The sequence below is a fragment of the Eptatretus burgeri genome, chromosome 8, assembly GCF_056783735.1.
Source record: "Eptatretus burgeri isolate ZD-2024b chromosome 8, Ebu_testis_v1, whole genome shotgun sequence".
NCBI lineage: Eukaryota > Metazoa > Chordata > Myxini > Myxiniformes > Myxinidae > Eptatretus > Eptatretus burgeri.
The window spans coordinates 98,344,019-98,365,552 of record NC_140968.1 but is presented as its reverse complement, the minus strand read 5'-3'; the positions used below and the strand labels follow the sequence as shown (position 1 = coordinate 98,365,552).

Here is a 21,534-nt window from a genome sequence, read left to right as displayed (position 1 = left end):
TCGTGTGATTCGAAGGTTGTAAGCACATTAATAATCGTTGGGCAATTATTTTCTTACATTTGAAACTCAAAATTTGCTAAAATTAACTTTTAAGTCAAAACTTTTCTCAGTGATCGAAAAGCAGTCCGGAAGTTACCGAAGATGCTATGACGTCACGTTCTCCAAAAATTTCGTGAACATTCGGAAACAGCGAGTGAACAATGGCGAGATGCGAATCAGAGAGCAATTTCAGCGGCGATGGAATTGAGTGTGTTCATTCCGATATTGCCGAGGACGAGTCGGAGGATGATGGGAATTTATACTCTGGAGTTTCTGGCCCTGAGCCATATAAATTTGAGCCACTTGCAAGTGCCAGAAAACGGCCTATTTCGTGTACAAGTGGCAGGACTGACTGCTCAGAAGTTCACACCCACAGACTCCACCAGACAGACTGGTTTGTAGATTTTCATTTTCTTGTTCGATGCATAAAATAATGTAAAGTTTGATTCGTCTGTGACTTGATATAATAATTCTTAACCCTCCAGTCACTTGAGAGTCAGAAATAGAATGAATCAATAATGGACCCAAATATATGATACACCGTAGCCTTGGCGTTGAAGTCTTTCTGACAGCTGAGCTTGACCCCAGCGAAAGTGAACAGTAAGAACAAACCCCAACTTTCAAGAGACTATTGTGGCATATCTTCTATAATTCCAGCAATGTGTGTGTGTGTGTGTGTGTGTGTGTGTGTGTGTGTGTGTGTGTGTGTGTGTATGTGTCTGTAACCGCTGTTTCTCGACAACCACTGGTCCGATCTAATTGAAACTTGCCAGGTATATTGCTGGGGCCCTGAGTATGTGCCTTTTCAAGGTTTGATATGAATCGGACAAGTGCTTCCCAAGTTATGGCTATTTATTTACCAACCAATGAGAGGACACGTTGCTGCGTAGGCGTGGCCGATGGGGAAGAGATTCTCAGCCGCGTTCCCCATTTCGGGTCACAACGTACGGACTTCCGGATAGTGATGACAAACTGTATTTTAATAATTTCTCGATTTCTTATGCGCATTTATAGATAAACACAATGCCCCAATCCAGTCGCCGTTTACGAGAGTGAAGGAACGGCCTGTGTGGTTGTTTGAAAGTGTTTTTTTTTTTTTTTTGCACGTATGGTTTTTTTCTTTTTTTTCTCGTGTCTTCTCTTTGTGTTTTTCCTTGTGATAACATTGCGAAAAAGCAAAATACGTTGGCGCTAATTGAATAATTGGCCATTAAAACTAAATTGCGAATAATCGTAGGTGACAGTGTGAGAAGATGAAGCAGGAGCCAGCTGAGGAGGAGAAGGCTGAATGGTGGGCACAGCGTCACGCTTCAGTCTCACTTGAGCAGTTGTTTTGAAACCGAGCTCACTCATTGCGTTGCCTTCGTAACCCTCGGCTGTGAAATGGTCACCACAAATAACAAGCCTATCCAAAGAGTCCTCTTTACCCGTTTAATTTGGGGGAAAATTCGCCCATTTTGTTTGTACAAATCTTATCCACTGCCGGTGAATGTTTGATTCCTTCGGGAATCGGTGCGAGCGATTACCCGTTTTCCAGCCCTTTTCGCAAAACATGACGACACACGTACGAGGCATGATGTACAAATATCCAAATAACTTTGTTCTACAATAATTCAAAATAAAAAAGGATAATATAGACAGTTGCAAGCTCAAAAAAAGCGAAAGAACAGCCCGCTCAACTGGACACTTCTTCAATGAGCGAGTGAGCGTCCGCTTTCTTTTGGAGAACGTGACGTCATCATCCATATATGGGCACGCGGCTGTTTTTTTCAACAGCCTCGAGAAATAACAATTTCGGAGTTAAATTTCATTAATTCCCCCAATAGTTAGGCAACCACAATAGTTTGCATCAAACTATTTAATGCACATATAATCATATTGATAAATTTTCAGAATATGTTTGGTGACCCACAACCTGCTCTTTAAGACAATGAAAGGTAGAGATAAAATAAGTGAAGATGAATAATTATTCAACAGAGTAGACAGTGACAGAACCAGGGGCCATAGACTGAGAGTAAAGGAGAGTTAAGACGGTAGTAAGGAAGGGGACTTTCACTCAGAGAGTAGTTCATACATGGAATGGTCTCCCTGGAAAGGTAGTGGCAACAGAAAAAGTAGCTAAGTTTAAATTATAATTAGATAGGTACCTGGAAGTTATGGAGATAGAGGGGTATGGGGATGTTGATAAGATTTTTAGGTAGTTTGAGTATTGATGGGTGATTGTGTACGGAGTGCTGTTGGTGGGGGTCTTGTTAAAGGGGGGTTGTGTGGTCGATGTGTTTTTGTTTTTAACCAAGCCCATGCCTCCATCCCTTGAGGGGAAGAAAAAAAAAACAAAAAACTTCAAAAACAACAATTATTTCATCAATTAAAAACTTCTTTTTGCATTTTCCTCCTTGGATCTTGTGTCGATGGGTTGGTGTGGTGTTCGTACAGGCACGATGGGCCGAATGTCCTCCTCCTGTGTTGGATTTCCTTGTGTATCCCGACCCAGCTCTAAATACACTGTGGTGTTTCACAGGAAGGGTGATGCATCAACGTGTGTGTCGTCCGTTGAATGACCTGTCCCGTCTATCGGTTTTACTTGGTGCATGTTAAAGACCCCAACGGTGACCTTGACGAAGAGGAGGTGACTAATTGCCGGCATCATAGCCTGATTGCCTGGTGTTGGCTTAATGGTTAAGCCGGTGGGTTTGGGATCCCAGGACCCTGAGTTCAAATCCCACTCGGCCGTTGAATTAACACCAGGTGGGGTTGACTCTGCCTGTCATCCTGCCGAGGTCGGCAAAATGAGTGCAAACTTGGTGGTATCCTGCGTCGGAGTGACGACCCGTCCAGGATTGTACCCACTAGCCAAGGAGACTGTTTCGGCAGCACCAACGCTCTGCACAGAGAGTGGTTCCACAGTCGGACGTCGACATTAAGGACGTTCGATTAAAGGTACCGACCGGACCAACGACTCCAGAGGATGGTTTTCTGCATTAACGAGGAGCAGAGAAACGTTCCCACAATCGTCCGGTCTCGGGTTTATCCAATCAGGGCACGAGAGGAGAAATCGCGCAAAGCAACACAGCAGCTCGAGAGCGGACATCCCACGTCACGTGGTCACACTGTAACCACCACGTCACCGGAATGTTGTGGTGTGCGCACGCGCAAGCAGTTCCACGGGTTCCGCCGGCAATCACGTGACTCGTTTAACGGTCATGGTAGGTCTTCGGACGGGGTTGCCGGATGGTGTTCGCACTAGAGGGCTCAGACCTTTAACCCGGGTGGTGCGGTTAACAGAGCACACCGATGGTCGTTGTGACCCCTCTTCGCTTTACGGTGGTTTGTGTTGTTGATTAGTTCATGAAGGGTTGTGTGAATGATCTGTGTGGCCTAGTTAATAATGGTGTCCGAACAGTAAAACAGGGGATGAAGGACGTTTGATTGGTTTCTTGTTGTCCATGTTTGTCCGAGCACGTCCGGTCGGACCTCTGACCGTATGTTGCTCAATCTATTGGTTCGAATCTTCACCAGACTCGAGTTGTGTGTGATGTTAACACGTGATCATGGATGAGTGTACAGGTGAGTGTGATGTTAACACGTGATCATGGATGAGTGTACAGGTGAGTGTGATGTTAACACGTGATCATGGATGAGTGTACAGGTGAGTGTGATGTTAACACGTGATCATGGATGAGTGTACAGGTGAGTGTGATGTTAACACGTGATCATGGATGAGTGTACAGGTGAGTGTGATGTTAACACGTGACCATGGATGAGTGTACAGGTGAGTGTGATGTTAACACGTGATCATGGATGAGTGTACAGGTGTGATGTTAACACGTGATCATGTATGAGTGTACAGGTGAGTGTGATGTTAACACGTGATCATGGATGAGTGTACAGGTGAGTGTGATGTTAACACGTGATCATGTATGAGTGTACAAGTGAGTGTGATGTTAACACGTGATCATGTATGAGTGTGCAGGTGAGTGTGCCATTTTTATCCCAAGTGACAGGCCCCGTATCATCCCTTGGATGGAAGGACTTTTAAGACGAGGACGATATTAAGTGGCACCCTGAGTGTACCTTGCCATGGAGGAGGCCGAGGGACAACCTGAAGAGCGACGAGAGGCCGCGGCACCTGGTCCAGCGAGTGTCGAGTCCGATGAGCCACCTGTGAAGAAGAAGCCACGTGTGATGGAAAGTGAAAGCACCCTCTTGGGTCCACGTTTGGAGGAACGTCTCAGCTCGGTACTCTGCTGTACCGTGTGTCTCGATCTGCCAAAGGAGGCCATTTATCAGGTACTCGGAACACACAGAGAGCTCACGATTACCGAACCATCAAGTGTTTCTTGTGTCCAGCCACGTCCATATTTTACATCCTCATTCTTTCCAACTCCTCGTCATTCCTTGCCTCCCAACCCCCCCCCCACGCTCCTTCTCCCACTCCCCCCCCACGCTCCTTCTCCCACTCCCCCCACATTCCTTCTCCCCCACCACTTCTCCCCTCCCCGCCACACTCCTCGCCTTCTTCCCCCTGCCACGCTCCTCACATTTCTCCCACCCCCACGCTCCCCGCCTTCTTTAAACCCCCCCCACCATGCTCCTCACCTTTTAACCCCCCCGCCATGCTCCGCGCCTTCTTTAACCACCCCCCGCCACGCTGCTCTCCTTCTTCCCTCTCTCCCACCACGCTCCTCTCCTTCTTCCTCCCCACCACGTCCTCGCCTTCTTCCCTCTCCCCCCATCCTCCTCACCCTCTCCCCCCACGCTCCTCTCCTTCTTCCTCCCCACCACGTCCTCGCCTTCTTCCCTCTCCCCCCCATCCTCCTCACCCTCTCCCCCCCATCCTCCTCACCCTCTCCCCCCATCCTCCTCACCCTCTCCCCCCCATCCTCCTCATCCTCTCCCCCCATCCTCCTCACCCCTCTCCCCATCCTCCTCACCCTCTCCCCCCATCCTCCTCACCCTCTCCCCCACCTCCTCACCCTCTCCCCCCCACCTCCTCACCCTCTCCCCCACCTCCTCATCCCTCTCCCCCACCTCCTCACCCTCTCCCCCCCATCCTCCTCACCCTCTCCCCCCATCCTCCTCACCCTCTCCCCCCATCCTCCTCACCCTCTCCCCCATCCTCCTCACCCTCTCCCCCCCATCCTCCTCACCCTCTCCCCTCCCTCACTCTCTCCCCCCATCCTCTCCTCACCCTCTCCCCCCTCCTCCTCACCCTCTCCCCCATCCTCCTCACTCTCTCCCCCTCCTCCTCACCCTCTCCCCCTCCTCCTCACCCTCTCCCCCCATCCTCCTCACCCTCTCCCCCCATCCTCCTCACCCTCTCCCCCATCCTCCTCATCCTCTCCCCCACCTCCTCACCCTCTCCCCCCATCCTCCTCACCCTCTCCCCCCCATCCTCCTCACCCTCTCCCCCATCCTCCTCACCCTCTCCCCCCATCCTCCTCACCCTCTCCCCCCCATCCTCCTCACCCTCTCCCCCCATCCTCCTCACCCTCTCCCCCCATCCTCCTCACCCTCTCCCCCCATCCTCCTCACCCTCTCCCCCATCCTCCTCACCCTCTCCCCCCATCCTCCTCACCCTCTCCCCCCATCCTCCTCACCCTCTCCCCCCATCCTCCTCACCCTCTCCCCCCATCCTCCTCACCCTCTCCCCCCCATCCTCCTCACCCTCTCCCCCCATCCTCCTCACCCTCTCCCCCCCATCCTCCTCACCCTCTCCCCCCACCTCCTCACCCTCTCCCCCCACCTCCTCACCCTCTCCCCCCACCTCCTCCTGCACCCTCTCCCCCCCATCCTCCTCACCCTCTCCCCCCCATCCTCCCACCCTCACCCTCTCCCCCCATCCTCCTCACCCTCTCCCCATCCTCCCCCTCCTCACCCTCTCCCCCATCCTCCTCACCCTCTCCCCCCCCATCCTCCTCACCCTCTCCCCCATCCTCCTCACCCTCTCCCCCCCATCCTCCTCACCTCTCCCCCATCCTCCTCACCCTCTCCCCCCATCCTCCTCACCCTCTCCCCCCATCCTCCTCACCCTCTCCCCCCATCCTCCTCACCCTCTCCCCCCCATCCTCCTCACCCTCTCCCCCATCCTCCTCACCCTCTCCCCCTCCATCCTCTCCTCACCTCACCCTCTCCCCCCCATCCTCCTCACCCTCTCCCCCATCCTCCTCACCCTCTCCCCCCATCATCCTCCTCACCCTCTCCCCCCATCCTCCTCACCCTCTCCCCCCATCCTCCTCACCCTCTCCCCCCATCCTCCTCACCCTCTCCCCCCCATCCTCCTCACCCTCTCCCCCCATCCTCCTCACCCTCTCCCCCCATCCTCCTCACCCTCTCCCCCCATCATCCTCCTCACCCTCTCCCCCATCCTCCTCACCCTCTCCCCCCATCCTCCTCACCCTCTCTCCCCCCCATCCTCCTCACCCTCTCCCCCCATCATCCCTCCTCACCCTCTCCCCCCCATCCTCCTCACCCTCTCCCCCCCATCCTCCTCACCCTCTCCCCCCATCCTCCTCACCCTCTCCCCCCCATCCCTCTCCTCACCCTCTCCCCCATCCTCCTCACCCTCTCCCCCCCATCCTCCTCACCCTCTCCCCCCATCCTCCTCACCCTCTCCCCATCCTCCTCACCCTCTCCCCCCCATCCTCCTCACCCTCTCCCCCCCATCCTCCTCACCCTCTCCCTCCTCCCTCATCCTCCTCACCCTCTCCCCCCATCCTCCTCACCCTCTCCCCCCATCCTCCTCACCCTCTCCCCCATCCTCCTCACCCTCTCCCCCCCATCCTCCTCACCCTCTCCCCCATCCTCCTCACCCTCTCCCCCATCCTCCTCCTCACCCTCTCCCCCATCATCCTCCCACCCCCCTCTCCCCCTCCCTCCTCACCCTCTCCCCCCATCCTCCTCACCCTCTCCCCCATCCTCCTCACCCTCTCCCCCATCCTCCTCACCCTCTCCCCATCCTCCTCACCCTCTCCCCCCATCCTCCTCACCCTCTCCCCCATCCTCCTCACCCTCTCCCCCATCCTCCTCACCCTCTCCCCCATCCTCCTCACCCTCTCTCCCCCCATCCTCCTCACCCTCTCCCCCCATCCTCCTCACCCTCTCCCCCCATCCTCCCTCACCCTCTCCCCCCACCTCCTCACCCTCTCCCCCACCTCCTCACCCTCTCCCCCCCACCTCCTCACCCTCTCCCCCCACCTCCTCACCCTCTCCCCACCTCCTCACCCTCTCCCCCCACCTCCTCCTCCTCCCCCACCCTCCTCACCCTCTCCCCCATCCTCCTCACCCTCTCCCCCCATCCTCCTCACCCTCTCCCCCACCTCCTCACCTCTCCTCACCCTCTCCCCCCACCTCCTCACCCTCTCCCCCTCTCCTCCCCCTCCTCGCCGTCTCCCCTCCTCACCCTCTCCCCCACCCTCCTCACCCTCTCCCCCTCCTCACCTCTCCCCCCTCCTCTCCTCTCCCCCTCCTCACCTCTCCCCCTCTTCCTCACCCTCTCCCCCCTCCTCACCGTCTCTCCTCTCCCCCTCCTCACCCTCTCCCCCCTCTCTCCCTCTCCTCTCCCCCTCCTCACCGTCTCCCCCTCCTCTCCTCACCCTCTCCCGTCTCCCCTCCTCCTCACCGTCTCCCCCTCCTCCTCTCACCCTCTCCCCCCACCTCCTCACCTCCCTCTCCCCCTCCTCCTCACCCTCTCCCCCTCCCTCCTCACCCTCTCCCCTCCATCCTCCTCACCCTCTCCCCCTCCTCCCTCTCCCCCTCCTCCTCACCCTCTCCCCCTCCTCACCTCTCCTCCTCACCTCTCCCCTCTCCTCCTCACCCTCTCCTCCTCTCCCTCCTCTCTCCTCTCCCCCCTCCTCTCACTCCTCTCCCCCTCCTCACCTCTCCCCCCTCCTCACCTCTCCCCTCTCCTCTCTCCTCTCTCACCCTCCTCACCTTCTCCCCTCTTCCTCACCTTCTCCCCTCTTCCTCACCCTCTCCCCCTCCTCCTCTCTCACCTCTCTTCTCCTCCTCTCTCCCTCCTCACCTCTCTCCCCCTCCTCCTCACCCTCTCCCTCCTCTCACCTCCTCACCCTCTCCCTCCTCACCCTCTCCCCTCCTCACCGTCTCCCCCTCCTCTCTCCTCCTCACCTTCTCTCCTCCTCCCTTCCTCACCGTCTCCCCCTCCTCTCCTCCTCCTCACCGTCTCCCCCTCCTCACCCCTCTCCCTCCTCACCCTCTCCCCCTCCTCCTCACCCTCTCCCCCTCCTCCTCACCCTCTCCCCTCCTCACCCTCTCCCCCTCCTCACCGTCTCCCCCTCCTCTCCCTCCTCCTCACCATCTCCTCCTCCTCCCTCACCGTCTCCCCCTCCTCTCCCCTCCTCACCGTCTCCCCCTCCTCTCCCCCTCCTCCTCACCCTCCCCTCCTCCTCACCCTCTCCCCTCCTCCTCCTCACCCTCTCCCCCTCCTCCTCTCCCCCTCCTCACCTCTCCCCTCCTCCTCTCACTCCTCTTCCTCACCTCCTCCCCCTCTCCTCACCTCTCCCTCCTTCCTCCTTCTCTCCTTCCTCTTCCTCACCCTCTCCTCCCTCTCTCCTCCTCCTCACTGTCTCCCTCTCTTCTCTCTCACCTCCTCACTCCTTCTCCTCTCCTCTCCCTCACTCCTCTCTCCTTCCTCCTCACCTCCTCCTCCTTCTCCCCTCTTCCTCTCACCCTCTCCCTCCTCTCCTTCCTCTTCCTCTCCCCTCATCCCTCTCCCCTCCTCACCTCTCTCCCCCCCTCCTCTCCTCCTCTCTCCCTCCTCACCCTCTCCCCTCCTCCTCCTCTCACCCCCTCCTCCCTCTCCCCCTCTCCTCCTCTCTCCCTCCTCTCCCCCTCCTCCTCACCCTCTCCCCCTCATCCTCCTCACCTCCTCTCCCCATCCTCCTCACCCTCTCCCCCCATCCTCCTCACCCTCTCCCCCCATCCTCCCTCATCCTCTCCCCCCATCCTCCTCACCTCTCCCCCATCCTCCTCATCCTCTCCCCCCACCTCCTCACCCTCTCGCCCCACCTCCTCACCCTTCTCCCCTCACCCTCCTCACCCTCCTCTCCCCTCCCTCCTCATCCTCTCCCCTCCCTCCTCACCCTCTCGCCCCTCACCTCCTCACCCTCTCGCCCCCACCTCCTCACCCTCTCCCCTCCCCACTCTCCCCATCTCTCCTCACCCTCTCCCCCCACCTCCTCTCCTCACTCTCCCCCCCTCCTCCTCACCCTCTCCCTCCTCACTCTCTCCCCCTCCTCCTCACCCTCTCCCCCTCCCTCCTCACCCTCTCCCCCATCCTCCCTCACCCTCTCCCCCCATCCTCCTCACCCTCTCCCCCCCATCCTCCTCACCCTCTCCCCCATCCTCCTCATCCTCTCCCCCCACCTCCTCACCCTCTCCCCCACCTCCTCACCCTCTCCCCCCACCTCCTCATCCTCTCCCCCACCTCCTCACCCTCTCGCCCCCACCTCCTCACCCTCTCGCCCCACCTCCTCACCCTCTCCCCCACCTCCTCATCTCTCCTCACCCTCTCCCCACCCTCCTCACCGTCTCCCCCTCCTCTCCCCCTCCTCACCGTCTCCCTCCTCTCCCCCTCCTCACCGTCTCCCCCTCCTCCTCCTCACCCTCTCCCCCTCCTCCTCACCCTCTCCCCCTCCTCCCCACCCTCTCCCCTCTCCTCCTCTCCTCTCTCCCCTCCTCACCTTCTCCTCCCCTCTTCCTCACCTCTCCCCCTCTCCCCCTCACCGTCTCCCCTCCCTTCTCCCTTCTCCTCTCCTCACCCTCTCCCCTCCTCCTCACCGTCTCCCCTCCTCTCCCCTCCTCACCCTTCTCCCCTCTCCCCTCCTCTCCCCTCTCTCCCCCTCACCCTCTCCCCCTCCTCCTCCTCCTCACCGTCTCCCCCTCCTCCTCACCGTCTCCCCCTCCTCCTCACCGTCTCCCCCTCCTCCTCACCGTCTCCCCCTCCTCTCTCTCCTCCTCCTCCTCACCATCTCCTCCTCCTCCTCACCGTCTCCCCTCCTCTCCCCCTCCTCACCGTCTCCCCCTCCTCTCCCCCTCCTCACCGTCTCCCCCTCCTCTCCCCCCTCCTCACCGTCTCCCCCTCCTCCTCACCCTCTCCCCTCCTCTCCACCCTCTCCCCCTCCTCACCTCTCCCCCTCCTCACCTCTCCCCTCTTCCTCACCCTCTCCCCCTCTCCTCCTCACCCTGTCCCCCCTCCTCACCTCTCCCCCTCCTCTCCTCTCCCCCCTCACCTCTCCCCCTCACCTCTCCCCTCCTCACCTTCTCCCCTCTTCCTCACCCTCTCCCCCTCCTCCTCACCCTCTCCCTCCTCACCCTCTCCCCTCCTCACTCTCTCCCCTCCCCTCCTCTCTCTCTCTCCCCCTCCTCCTCACCCTCTCCCCTCCTCACTGTCTCCCCCTCCTCTCCTCACTCTCTCCCCCTCCTCCTCACCCTCTCCCCCCATCCTCCTCACCCTCTCCCCCATCCTCCTCACCCTCTCCCCCCATCCTCCTCACCCTCTCCCCCCATCCTCCTCATCCTCTCCCCCACCTCCTCACCCTCTCGCCCCACCTCCTCACCCTCTCCCCCACCTCCTCATCCTCTCCCCACCCTCCTCACCCTCTCCCCCCACCTCCTCATCTCTCCTCATCCTCTCCCCCCACCCTCCTCACCGTCTCCCCCTCCTCTCCCCCTCCTCACCGTCTCCCCCTCCTCTCCCCCTCCTCACCGTCTCCCCCTCCTCTCCCCCTCCTCACCGTCTCCCTCTCCTCTCCCCCTCCTCACCGTCTCCCCCTTCCTCCTCCTCCTCACCCTCTCCCCCTCCTCACCTCTCCCCCTCCTCTCCTCTCCCCTCCTCACCTTCTCCCCTCTTCCTCACCCTCTCCCTCCTTCCCTCTCTCACCGTCCTCTCCCCTCCTCTCCCCCTCCTCACCGTCTCCCCTCCTCTCCCCCTCCTCACCGTCTCCCCCTCTCTCCCCCTCCTCTCCCCCTCCTCCTACCGTCTCCCCCTCCTCTCTCTCACCGTCCTCCCCCGTCTCTCCTCTCTCCTCCTCACCGTCTCCCCCTCCTTCCCTCCGTCTCCCCTCCTCCTCCTCACCGTCTCCCCCTCCTCCTCTTCCTCACCGTCTCCCCCTCCTCCTCCTCACCGTCTCCCCCTCTCCTCCTCACCTTCTCCCCCTCCTCACCTCCTTCTCCTTCCTTCCTCACACCTTCTCCCCTCCTCACCTTCCTCACCCCTCTTCCTCACCCTCTCCCCCTCCTCCTCACCCTCTCCCCCCTCCTCACCTCTCCCTCTCCTCCCCCTCCTCACCTCTCCCCCTCACCTCTCCCCCTCACCTCACCTTCTCCCTCTTCCTCACCTTCTCCCCTCTCTCTTCCTCACCTTCTCCCCTCTTCCTCACCCTCTCCCTCCCTCCTCCTCACCCTCTCCCCTCCTCACCCTCCTCCTCACCCTCTCCCCTCCTCACCCTCTCCCCTCCTCACCCTCTCCCCTCCTCACTCTCTCCCCCTCCTCCTCACCCTCTCCCCCTCCTCCTCACCCTCCCCCTCCTCCTCACCCTCCCCCTCCTCCTCACCCTCTCCCCCTCCTCACCCTTCTCCCTCTCCCCCTCCTCTCCCCCTTCCCCTCCTCACCGTCTCCCCCTCCTCTCCCTCCTCCTCACCATCTCCCCCTCCTCTCACCTCTCCCGTCCTCCCCTCTCTCCCCTCCTCCTCACCGTCTCCCTCCTCTCTCCCCTCCTCACCCTCTCCCCCTCCTCTCCTCCCTCCTCACCGTCTCCCCCTCCTCCTCACCCTCTCCCCCTCCTCACCCTCTCCCCTCCTCACCTTCTCCCTCTTCCTCCTCACCTCTGCCTCCTCCTCACCTCTTCCCCCCTCCTCTCACCTCTCCCCCTCCTCCTCACCCTCCCCCTCCACCTCCTCACCCTCCTCACCTCTCACCCTCTTCTCTCCTCACCCTCTCCCCCTCCTCACCCTCTCCCCTCCTCACCCTCTCCCCTCCTCACCCTCTCCCCTCCTCACCCTCTCCCCTCCTCACCCTCCTCTCCCCTCTCCTCCTCACTCTCTCCCCCTCCTCCTCACTCTCTCCCCCTCCTCCTCACCCTCTCCCCTCCTCTCACTCCTCTCCCCCATCCTCCTCACTCTCTCCCCCCATCCTCCTCACCTCCTCACCCTCTCCCCCATCCTCCTCACCCTCTCCCCCATCCTCCTCACCCTCTCCCCCCATCCTCCTCACCCTCTCCCCCTCTCCCCTCCTCTTCACCCTCTCCCTCCTCCTCACCCTCTCCCCCTTCTCACCCTCTCCCCTCCTCCTCACCCTCTCCCCTCCTCCTCACCCTCTCCTCCTCCTCACCCTCCCCTCCTCCTCACCCTCTCTCCTCCTCCTCACCCTCTCCCCTCCTCCTCACCCTCTCCTCCCCATCCTCACCCTCTCCCCCCATCCTCCTCACCCTCTCCCCTCCTCCTCACCCTCTCCTCCCCATCCTCACCCTCTCCCCCATCCTCCTCACCCTCTCCCCCCATCCTCCTCACTCTCTCCCCCCATCCTCCTCACCCTCTCCCTCCTCTCCTCCTCTTCACCCTCTCCCTCCTCCTCACCCCTCTCCTCACCCTCTCCCCTCCTCCTCACCCTCTCCCCTCCTCCTCAACCTCTCCTCCCTCCCTTCTCTCCCCCATCACCCTCTTCTCCCCATCACCCTCTCCCCATCACCCTCTCCCCATCACCCTCTCCCTCCTCATCCTCTCCCCTCCTCATCCTCTCCCCCTCCTCATCCTCTCCCCCTCTTCCTCATCCTCTCCCCTCCTCATCCTCTCCCCTCTTCCTCATCCTCTCTCCCCTCCTCACCCTCTCCCCTCTTCCTCATCCCTCTCCCCTCCTCACCCTCTTCTCTCCTCACCCTCTCCTCCTCTCCCCTCCTCACCCTCTCCTCCTCTCCCTCCCTCCTCACCCTCTCCCCCTCTCCCCTCCTCACCCTCTCCCCCTCTCCCCTCCTCACCCTCTCCCTCCTCCTCCTCACCCTCTCCCCTCCTCACTCTCTCCCCCTCCTCCTCACCCTCTCCCCTCCTCCTCACCCTCTCCCCTCCTCACTCTCTCCCCCCTCCTCCTCACCCTCTTCCCCCTCCTCCTCACAGTCTCTCCACCTCCTCATCCTCTCCCCCTCCTCCCTCCCTTCTCCCCCTCCTCATCCTCTCCCCTCATCATCCTCTCATCCTCACCCTCTCCCCCCAGCCTCATCACCACATCCTCATCACCCTATTTCCCCCACCCTCATCTCCCTCTTCCCCCCACCCTCCTCACCCACCCTTTCCCCCACCCTCCTCTCCTCCTCACCCTCTCACCCACTCTCCCCTCACCCCCACCCTCCTCTCCTCCTCACCATCTCCCCCTCCCCTCCTCACCCTCTCCCCCTCTCCTCCTCACCCTCTCCCCCTCTCCTCCTCACCCTCTCCCCTCCCCCCTCTCCTCACCCTCTCCCCCACCCTCCTCTCCTCCTCACCCTCTCCCCCTCACCCTCTCCTCCTCACCCTCTCCTCCTCCCCCACCCACCTCACCCTCTCCCCCTCCCCACCCACCTCACCCTTTCCCCCACCCTCTTCCCCCTCCCCCCACCCTCTTCCCCCTCCCCCACTCTTTATTCCATTGTACTTCCCCATTCTTGTCCTGCACATACCACCACCAATCCATTTTTATTTTCGAATGGTTTCTAATGCTGTGTTTTGCTGACTCCAGTGTTCCAATGGTCACCTGATGTGTGCCGGATGCTTCATACACCTGCTGGCCGATGCTCGCCTCAAGGAGGAACAAGCAACGTGCCCAAACTGCCGCTGCGAGATCAGTCTCAGCCTGTGTTGCCGAAACCTGGCCGTTGAGAAGGCCGTCAGCGAACTTCCAAGTACTTGTGGCTACTGTCAGCAGAACTTCCCCCGTGCCTGTCTGGAGCGACATCAGCATGAACACTGCCACAATCGGTAGCTTGGGACGTGCACCAAAGGGTCGAATGCCATTTTACTTTGTCTTTATGGATAATTGGACCAAAAATTAACCACTGAATGATGCAAAGGCATCTGCTCTTAATCTGAGGTTAGTGGCTCAAACCGTAGTCAAGTCATAGCAAAGACTTGTAGAATCGAATCGGCTTGTTTCAACACAATCCAACCACAACGTTTTGAAATGTCGCGCTGTACGTAGTTTTTGGGCAATCATTAAAAAATTATGGGATCCGGATCCTTGACACACACCCAACTTGTCCACAAATTTCATCCAAATCTGTACATAACCGTCAGATACCCTGCTGACCTGCTCACAGACAGACTGGTGAAAACATAACCTCCATCCACCTTCGGTAGGAGAGGTACTTCAAAGGAAAATTGTTCTAAACGTTCTAAACGATAACCGAGCGGGTATTATTGCCGACCTCGCCGGATCCGATTCTCTTTACCGGGTGTTTAAAACCCAACTATTTATTCCGCGATGCAAGATGGCATTTTCAATGGGGAATAGAGGACGCAACGAACGGGATACATTTCACAAGCAAGGACATTTATTCACTATCTACACGTATACAGGCAAGGCAGTCATGCATGTATGTACAAGCAAATAGAACCAATACCACTGACTACAATGAGAATGTACATGCACAGTCACTCAACAGTTTTACTTAACAGACGGCGCCACGCCAACATTCATTCAAAAACCCAAAGAAACACAAGTAAAGACCCCCTCACAGACAAGGGGGTCAGGCTGAACCACTTGGGTCTTTATGGCAGGGACCTGGGAGACCGAACGGGTCCCGCGAGACCGTAGCAGGTTACCTGCACCCTCGAGGTGCCTTGATGGTCGGCGAGCTCTCTCTGGCACTCTCCTCCACGGACGCGCAGGTTCGCGCCCCACAGCCGGCAGAACTGCGCCTCCCGTCTGCGTCTCCGGTACGTCGCCCGGACTCTCCACCGACCCACGCCTCTGGTGTACGGGTCGCTCCACAGATCCAGAGACCAAGACAAGACAAGATCAGACCAAGAGAAGGGCGCAAAACGAAGAGACCAGACCAGGAGAAGAGCGCCAATGAAGAGGAGACCAGACCAGGAGAAGAGTGCCAACGAAGAGGGAGGAGGAGCAAGGCTCGCGACTGTCCGCCTTATATAGCCTGGGGCTCCGCCCTTCGCCCTCCCCGTTTTCGGCTCCGCCTCCCTTCGAGAAGCTTCTCAAAAAGGGGCGTTAACTCCGACCGCCTCACTCCTCGTATCCACCAATCGCGAGCGAGCCGCCTCGCCCTTCTCGTCACACCAGCCTCGGAGAAAAAAGGCGGTAAAAAAACCCACTCACCATTGGAGGTTTCTTTTCCTCGTTCCTTTACGCCCGCGTTCTCAGACCCCTTTTGAACGCGGAAAGGGTCGTAGCGTGGTCTGTGGAGGATGGCGTTTGCAAGCTGGTGTAGTGGCAAAGATGGTTAAATGGTGGTGGTGTTGTGGCAATCGTAGCGTGGTTGGCGTTGTGGCGTAGTTGGGGGTGGTTGTGTTGTTGGCGTCATGGTTTGTTGTAATGGTGGGCGAGATATATCGGTTCAAAATAACGATAGAGAAAGAAAAATACTATCTCAAAGGGTCACAGCCCGGTGAACACGAATAATTCTCATTAAACAACGGTGGGGAAACCTAACTGAACACAGACTTACCGGGATAACTGATCTAAGGAACCTTAATGGTGTTCTGAGAATTTCCACAGCCGTAACACTACTTTCTCGTCTTCAGGTAATAGCTGTCAAGTTAGTCTTGTAATAGTAAGGCAAATGAAAATTAGCACCATGGTGATGTTCATGTGTCTACCAAACTGGTCTCTTCCCCACTCCTCTCCATACCTCTTCCCAATTAAATTGGGTAAGTGGTAAACAATGGGCTCTCATAAATCGAATTGATTGGTGTGGAGTGTGGCGTGGATGAAGCAAATGACCTCCTCTATCCAAGTTTCTCGTATTTCTTTGTGTTGAGATCACAAATAGGTTTTCGATAATGATAAACATACCCTCTACCTCGTGTGTGCAGGCCAACCCGTTGCAGGTATTGGCGGATTGGTTGCCGTTGGGAAGGTCCATATCATGAGGTTCCAGCTCATGAAGCAGCCTGCGTGCACCCCCATAAACCAGGTGGGGACCTCATGGAGATCCTTGCAGACATGGACACACAACACCAAAAGGAGGTGTTGCTGTTTCAAGATATCTTGCAGCTTCTCAGCCTTGAAAAGATTGGCTGTACAGGTAGTGCTGCACCTTGCTTAACTCCACTACGTATGATGCTGCCTCACTCATTTCATCACTCCCACGAAACATCAAGCTTGGCCGGTAGACTGCTCTACCTTGTCTCCTCCTCCCTCTTGGGTTCTCGACGACGAAAAATGTATTATCGTTATAATTGCCTAATTTACCATGCTTTGCATCCTCTTGACATTAAACATCTTGTCTTTCGATACCTCTTTAACTTTTATATATTTATACCTTTTTGACTCCATCATGAATCTGAGTTATCCTGATGACCTCACGACCTTTTTCTCTCACATACGATGGTGCGGGTAACATTGAAGCGACACAAATGATTCATTGTTTTTCTTCAAAAGCAACAGACTCGCACGAGTATTCTTCACAGGCTTGTAATTCAAACTGCAGCACATACTGTCTCATTTGTTTAGGTTTTTAGGGTTAGGTTTTGAAGATTGTCCCTCAGAAGCGATGCAGGAACATCGACCCAATCTGCTCATTTTCCATCAGGCCAAGAAAGAAAATCGTACTGTCACTTCTTTGCCACCTGCTGAAAGTGCTTGGCTAAGTTGAAGCTTTTATGGATACAACTCAAGGTACTTATGGGTATTATTCTTACAACTTCCTTGTTTATGTGATGGTCGGTTCACAAGCCTACCGGGGCTCCTCGTCGACGCGATGTGCATATTCTCAATTGCCTCGGGTGTTCGGACAGTGCGTAGCCTACCACATGGCCTGGTGTCTTGTACCGTCCCTTCACTTTCAAATTTATTCGCAGAACGACAAAGCGTTTGCGGACGGAGCTTCATTCTTTCGGAAATAGGTGATCGAACGCTCCTTAAGCTTGGAACGATTGAGCCAGTCACGAAGAACAGCTCCACACGCAGCAGAACTTTCTCTGCAGGTCGTCGAACGATCCGCGTCTTCACAACCTTAAACCCTAATCTGAAAAGATAGAATTGACTTTAGTCAGTTCTATGCATTAACCTCATGGTACCAAAGCATTTGCATCGCTTCAATGTTTCTGTGCAACCCTGTGTTCGTCTAGTCCACCTGACTATTGGTCTCCTTGATGCCTCTGCTTGCATCCCTTCCTTACGGTCTCTTGCCACCTGTTTACCTGTTCCTCCCCATCCTTGTCCTTACTTCCTTGGTCCCTTTTCATGCCCATAGAAGTGCAGTTCAGGCCGTACCGCACGGATGACTTCATCACACGCCTCTACTACGAGACTCCACGCGTCACGGTACTGAACCACACATGGGTGCTCAAGGCCCGTGTCAACGACTCGGAACGAAACCCAAACTTGTCGTCCGAGCGCACGTTGTCCTTTCAGCTTCTCATGCGCAGTAAGCTCCCAGCAGCCATGGACTGTGCCTTTCTCCTGCTACGAGCTCCCTACGAGGACGTGCCTCTTCGCCCCGTTGTGTACCGACACACTTTTAGCGGCGAGAGCACGGAGAGCCCTTACCTGCCATTGCCCATAACAGATGCTATTGAGTGTAATCGCCTGCTTGCTGCCAAGAACTTTAGTTTGCGCCTGTTCCTGTTCCATGTAACCAAGTCGTGAGGGACCGGTTAATATATATATATATATATATATATATATATATATATATATATATATATATATATATATATATATATATTTAAGAGAAGGATTTATCTTTAGCTTGTTCATCTACCCTGCCCAAGTGACAATTGGCAAATATATTAGACAAAATTGAATAAACCTAAGAGGCTAAGCTGAATGTTTGTATTTTTTGTGGACAGAAAGCACTTACAAAGGTATGTTGCATGTCGTTTTGTAACTGTGTTTTCGCCTTCCTTTATTTTGGTGATGTTGAATTGAAAGATACGATTTTACCAAAAATCATGGGCAACAAGCCTTCGTTGTGCAGCCATTTTGTGTCATCTCTGATCTCCATGTGTGGACTACACCCTTACGTCCTCCACCACCATGTGATTTGACAGAATTCTCTGCTGTTCTTGCATCGCGTTTTCAACATCCCCAAATCAATAAATTAACCTCGCTGCTACATTTCCCTCTGTTCTACATTAAGCCGAAAATTTCCATTCTCTAATCATGCCTGTGTGAAAGTCTCTTCCTGGCAGATTATGTCGGCTTGCTGATCAGGTCTGTGATCTGGCCTCAATCATAAGTTTTGCTACTGACAAGTACCAGGTTTGCTTCATATTCCTATACTCTATCTTTTATTGTGCAAACTATGTCAAACTCAGTCCTGCACCTTCACCAGATTTGGTTCCACCCAGGAAGACTCAGAAATATATTGGTGTTCTGCTTGATTCTGGGTCAGACTCGAAGTCAACCAGACTTGGTGGTTAGAGCATCTGCCCTGAGTCTGGGAGGTCAGAGATTTAAATGTGATCTGAGTCATACCAAAGCCTTTAAAAATGGCACGTGCTGCTTCTTCCTTGCTTGACACTCAGCATTTAAAAGAAGAAAGAGAGAGAGAAAGCACAGACAAACAACCATAAGTTGGCAATGCTGGTGCAGGCGATTGCAGGTCTAATGACTTCAACCTGCATTGAAGTTCAGGAGAGCTCGAGCCGTTAGCGTGCCCGACCCGTGAGCAACCCTTAGCGGACGGTTGCCGAAGTTCCGTCAGTCCAAATGTACATTTACAGCGGCAACAGCCGTTATATTTAACCAACATGCGCCATGCTAAGCCAATGGAAGAAACACAGCAAGAACTGATACATTTAACAAATATATTTATTTATAATGGGGGAAAGGGGGGAGCATGCAAGAAGCAGAGTTATCACGACTAATGAGATGCAATATGTACAGCAAAGAGCACTTATACAATTCCTACTTACAGACAGGCACACACACACACACACACACACACACACACACACACACACACACACACACACACACACACACACACACACACACACACACACACACACACACACACACACACACACAAGAACCGGTGGCCACAGCCTTTATTGAGGCCTCCAGCTCAGAGGGAAAGGCGAGCTGAAGACCAGAGCCTGCTCTCGGACCTGTCCGCCTCGTGCGGGTACATTGAGCTGGCGGGACTCGGACCTTTCGCGTGTGAGGCGAACGTGATCACCACTCGTGTCAGGCGAACGTGATCACCACTCGCGTCCCCAGTCTTTTTTTTCTTCAGAAAAACCGAGCCGGACCTTTATCCTTGCCCCTCCCTCAGCCGAACCTCGGTGTCGTAGTCTATGTCTTCCCTCATTGACTGGTTTTGGCACGCAGAATGCGCTCGTCACCCTGTCATTGGCCAAAACGGGTGCCAAGGCCGGTGATTGGACCCGAGGGGGGGGGGGAATGACGGGGCGTCTCGACTCCCCACCCCCCGAAGAGGCTTCGCTTTTCTTGGAGCCCACTCTGTGCCCTTTGACCGACTTATGGCCACCTCGTCCACGCCCCCCCCCCGGATTGGGCGAGAGAGACGTCAGGTCTTCGCGAACTCCGCCCACGTACGTGCTGACACGCACGTCGGCCATTGCATCAGTGTGAGGAAGCGAGGTGAAGGCGTGGGGTTGTAGTTGATGGTGGTAGTGTAAAAATAAAAGAAAACCCTATCAAAGTAACTCACAGCGCATGCACATTTATTCACCCATTAAACGAGGGACGGGGACCCTAACTAAACAACACATGCTTACCGATATAACTGTTCTATAGGACCTGTATGTTGAGTGCTCATGGCTTCCAGATTCACAACAATATGTCTTCAACTACCTGCAAAATAATAAATGAATTGAAAAGTTCCTTGAAAGGGAAATTGGTATTAGCAGAGGACTTGCCATGCAGGCGAACTTGTTCTAAACAAGCAACATGTTCTGTAAACACGTCCCTTTATTTGGGCAATGCATAGGCAACAGAGCATTGCCTCAATCACTCCTGAAAACCAAAAAGAAAAACATGTTTAAGGTACATATGGAGGAAAAACTTGCATCCCACTTATGTTCATATATAATACATCGTCGTTATATAGCTCAGATAATTCCAATTACACCCCCTCCACTCCAAAGGAAGTAAATGCCAAAAACGTGGGGGGGGGGAGGGGAATTCAAAATTTGATAGAATCAAACAAAACTTGCACAAGCATAATGACAGCATGCCTTCATTAATTGTTGAAAGATTCAGTTTCCTCGGTGAAATCCTCTTGGAGTGTATGAAACGTACATCATGCTTTCCCTCCATTATGTTGAAAATTATTACTCTTGGCACAGTGGTTGGGTTGCAAATATCTAAATATAAAGAAAGTTTGTCTGTGTGTTCGTTTATGCATTTGGACCCTACGGGAACCAATGCAATAAAAAAAAACTTTGCATGGTCTCCTCCTTCATCCAGAGGAAGGTCGAGGGCTATGCTTGGAGAAAAAAAAAACATTGACCCCAGATAAAACCAGATATTTGGACTTCAGGCCTCAATCAGGTTTTGTGTTTATACATTGCCTGGGTTTCTTCCCTGGGAGCGATTGAGTAATATGTATTGTGAAGATCATATGAGGTTGTCGGGATTTGTTGTCAAGAACACAAACTTAATTGTTAGTGTCTACACGTGTGCCTGTTGTTGAAAAGATTGCTTTACAGAGGTTTATTACAACACGTCCATGTTCAGGCCTTAAGTCCATGTTCAGGTATTTGCTTATACACTGTCGCGATCAAGTAATATGTATTGTGGAGATCATATGCTGAGGTCATATTATGTATGCAAGCTCATAATGGAAATTGTGTATTCCCTTAGTACGTTTATCCCCGACCTCAAATCCTCCCAGACTCTGTCCGATCTGTTTGTTGCCTTTTAAAATTTTAATCTGCCGCATCACCAAGATCGGCACGGTAGGATACCCACTGGAACACTTCTGGTGGCTTCACTAGCACTCAGAGATAGCTCTGGAAAAGGAACATTTAGGACGCATTGCCCCCTCCGGGTTTATTAGACCACCACCTTGTTCATGCGAGGTGATCGAACACCTGTTAGCGGAAATTGCATGGGGTCAATTAACGATGCCAATTGATCGATTTTTATTTATTTCTTTCATTTTGCATGCCCAGGTCATGAAAACAAACTTTGTGTGCAAGTGATCTGCTTCTGGGCCACCAATATATTTTTGATTCTGATAGTCAACTTTCAAGGAAACTCCCAAGGGAACACTTCTGTTAAGAAATATCTTAACCAACCTTACTTGCATTATAAATACTGCCAAATGCCACTGAAAAAGACCCCTGATGGACAGAAAC

General features: G+C 55.1%; 1 protein-coding gene across 4 annotated transcripts; it reads left to right on the top strand.

The window, feature by feature from the left end:
- Window positions 1–3,186: 3,186 nt before the first annotated feature.
- LOC147022356 (zinc finger TRAF-type-containing protein 1-A-like) lies at window positions 3,187–18,322 on the top strand. 4 transcript variants are annotated; one of them, XM_085893173.1, is made up of 5 exons: window positions 3,187–3,245; window positions 4,013–4,329; window positions 13,766–14,004; window positions 16,075–16,286; window positions 17,457–18,322. In XM_085893173.1, the coding sequence occupies exons 2-5, from the start codon at window positions 4,120–4,122 to the stop codon at window positions 17,849–17,851; spliced, it is 1,056 nt and encodes a 351-aa protein (XP_085749299.1). In that variant the 5' UTR covers window positions 3,187–3,245; window positions 4,013–4,119; the 3' UTR covers window positions 17,852–18,322. The 4 variants fall into 4 exon arrangements, with proteins under 4 accessions (XP_085749299.1, XP_085749298.1, XP_085749297.1 ...); XM_085893172.1 differs by having other exon boundaries at window positions 3,190–3,363; XM_085893171.1 differs by having other exon boundaries at window positions 3,190–3,852; window positions 3,890–4,329.
- Window positions 18,323–21,534: the final 3,212 nt, after the last annotated feature.

What these genes read in the sequence shown, in the direction of transcription:
- LOC147022356 (XM_085893173.1), top strand. Translation starts at nt 4,120, where the DNA reads ATGGAGGAGGCCGAGGGACAACCTGAAGAGCGACGAGAGGCCGCGGCA. An exon ending in CAAAGGAGGCCATTTATCAG is followed by an intron (nt 4,330 to 13,765) that starts GTACTCGGAACA and finishes TGCTGACTCCAG; the next exon opens with TGTTCCAATGGTCACCTGAT. An exon ending in TGAAAAGATTGGCTGTACAG is followed by an intron (nt 16,287 to 17,456) that starts GTAGTGCTGCAC and finishes TCATGCCCATAG; the next exon opens with AAGTGCAGTTCAGGCCGTAC.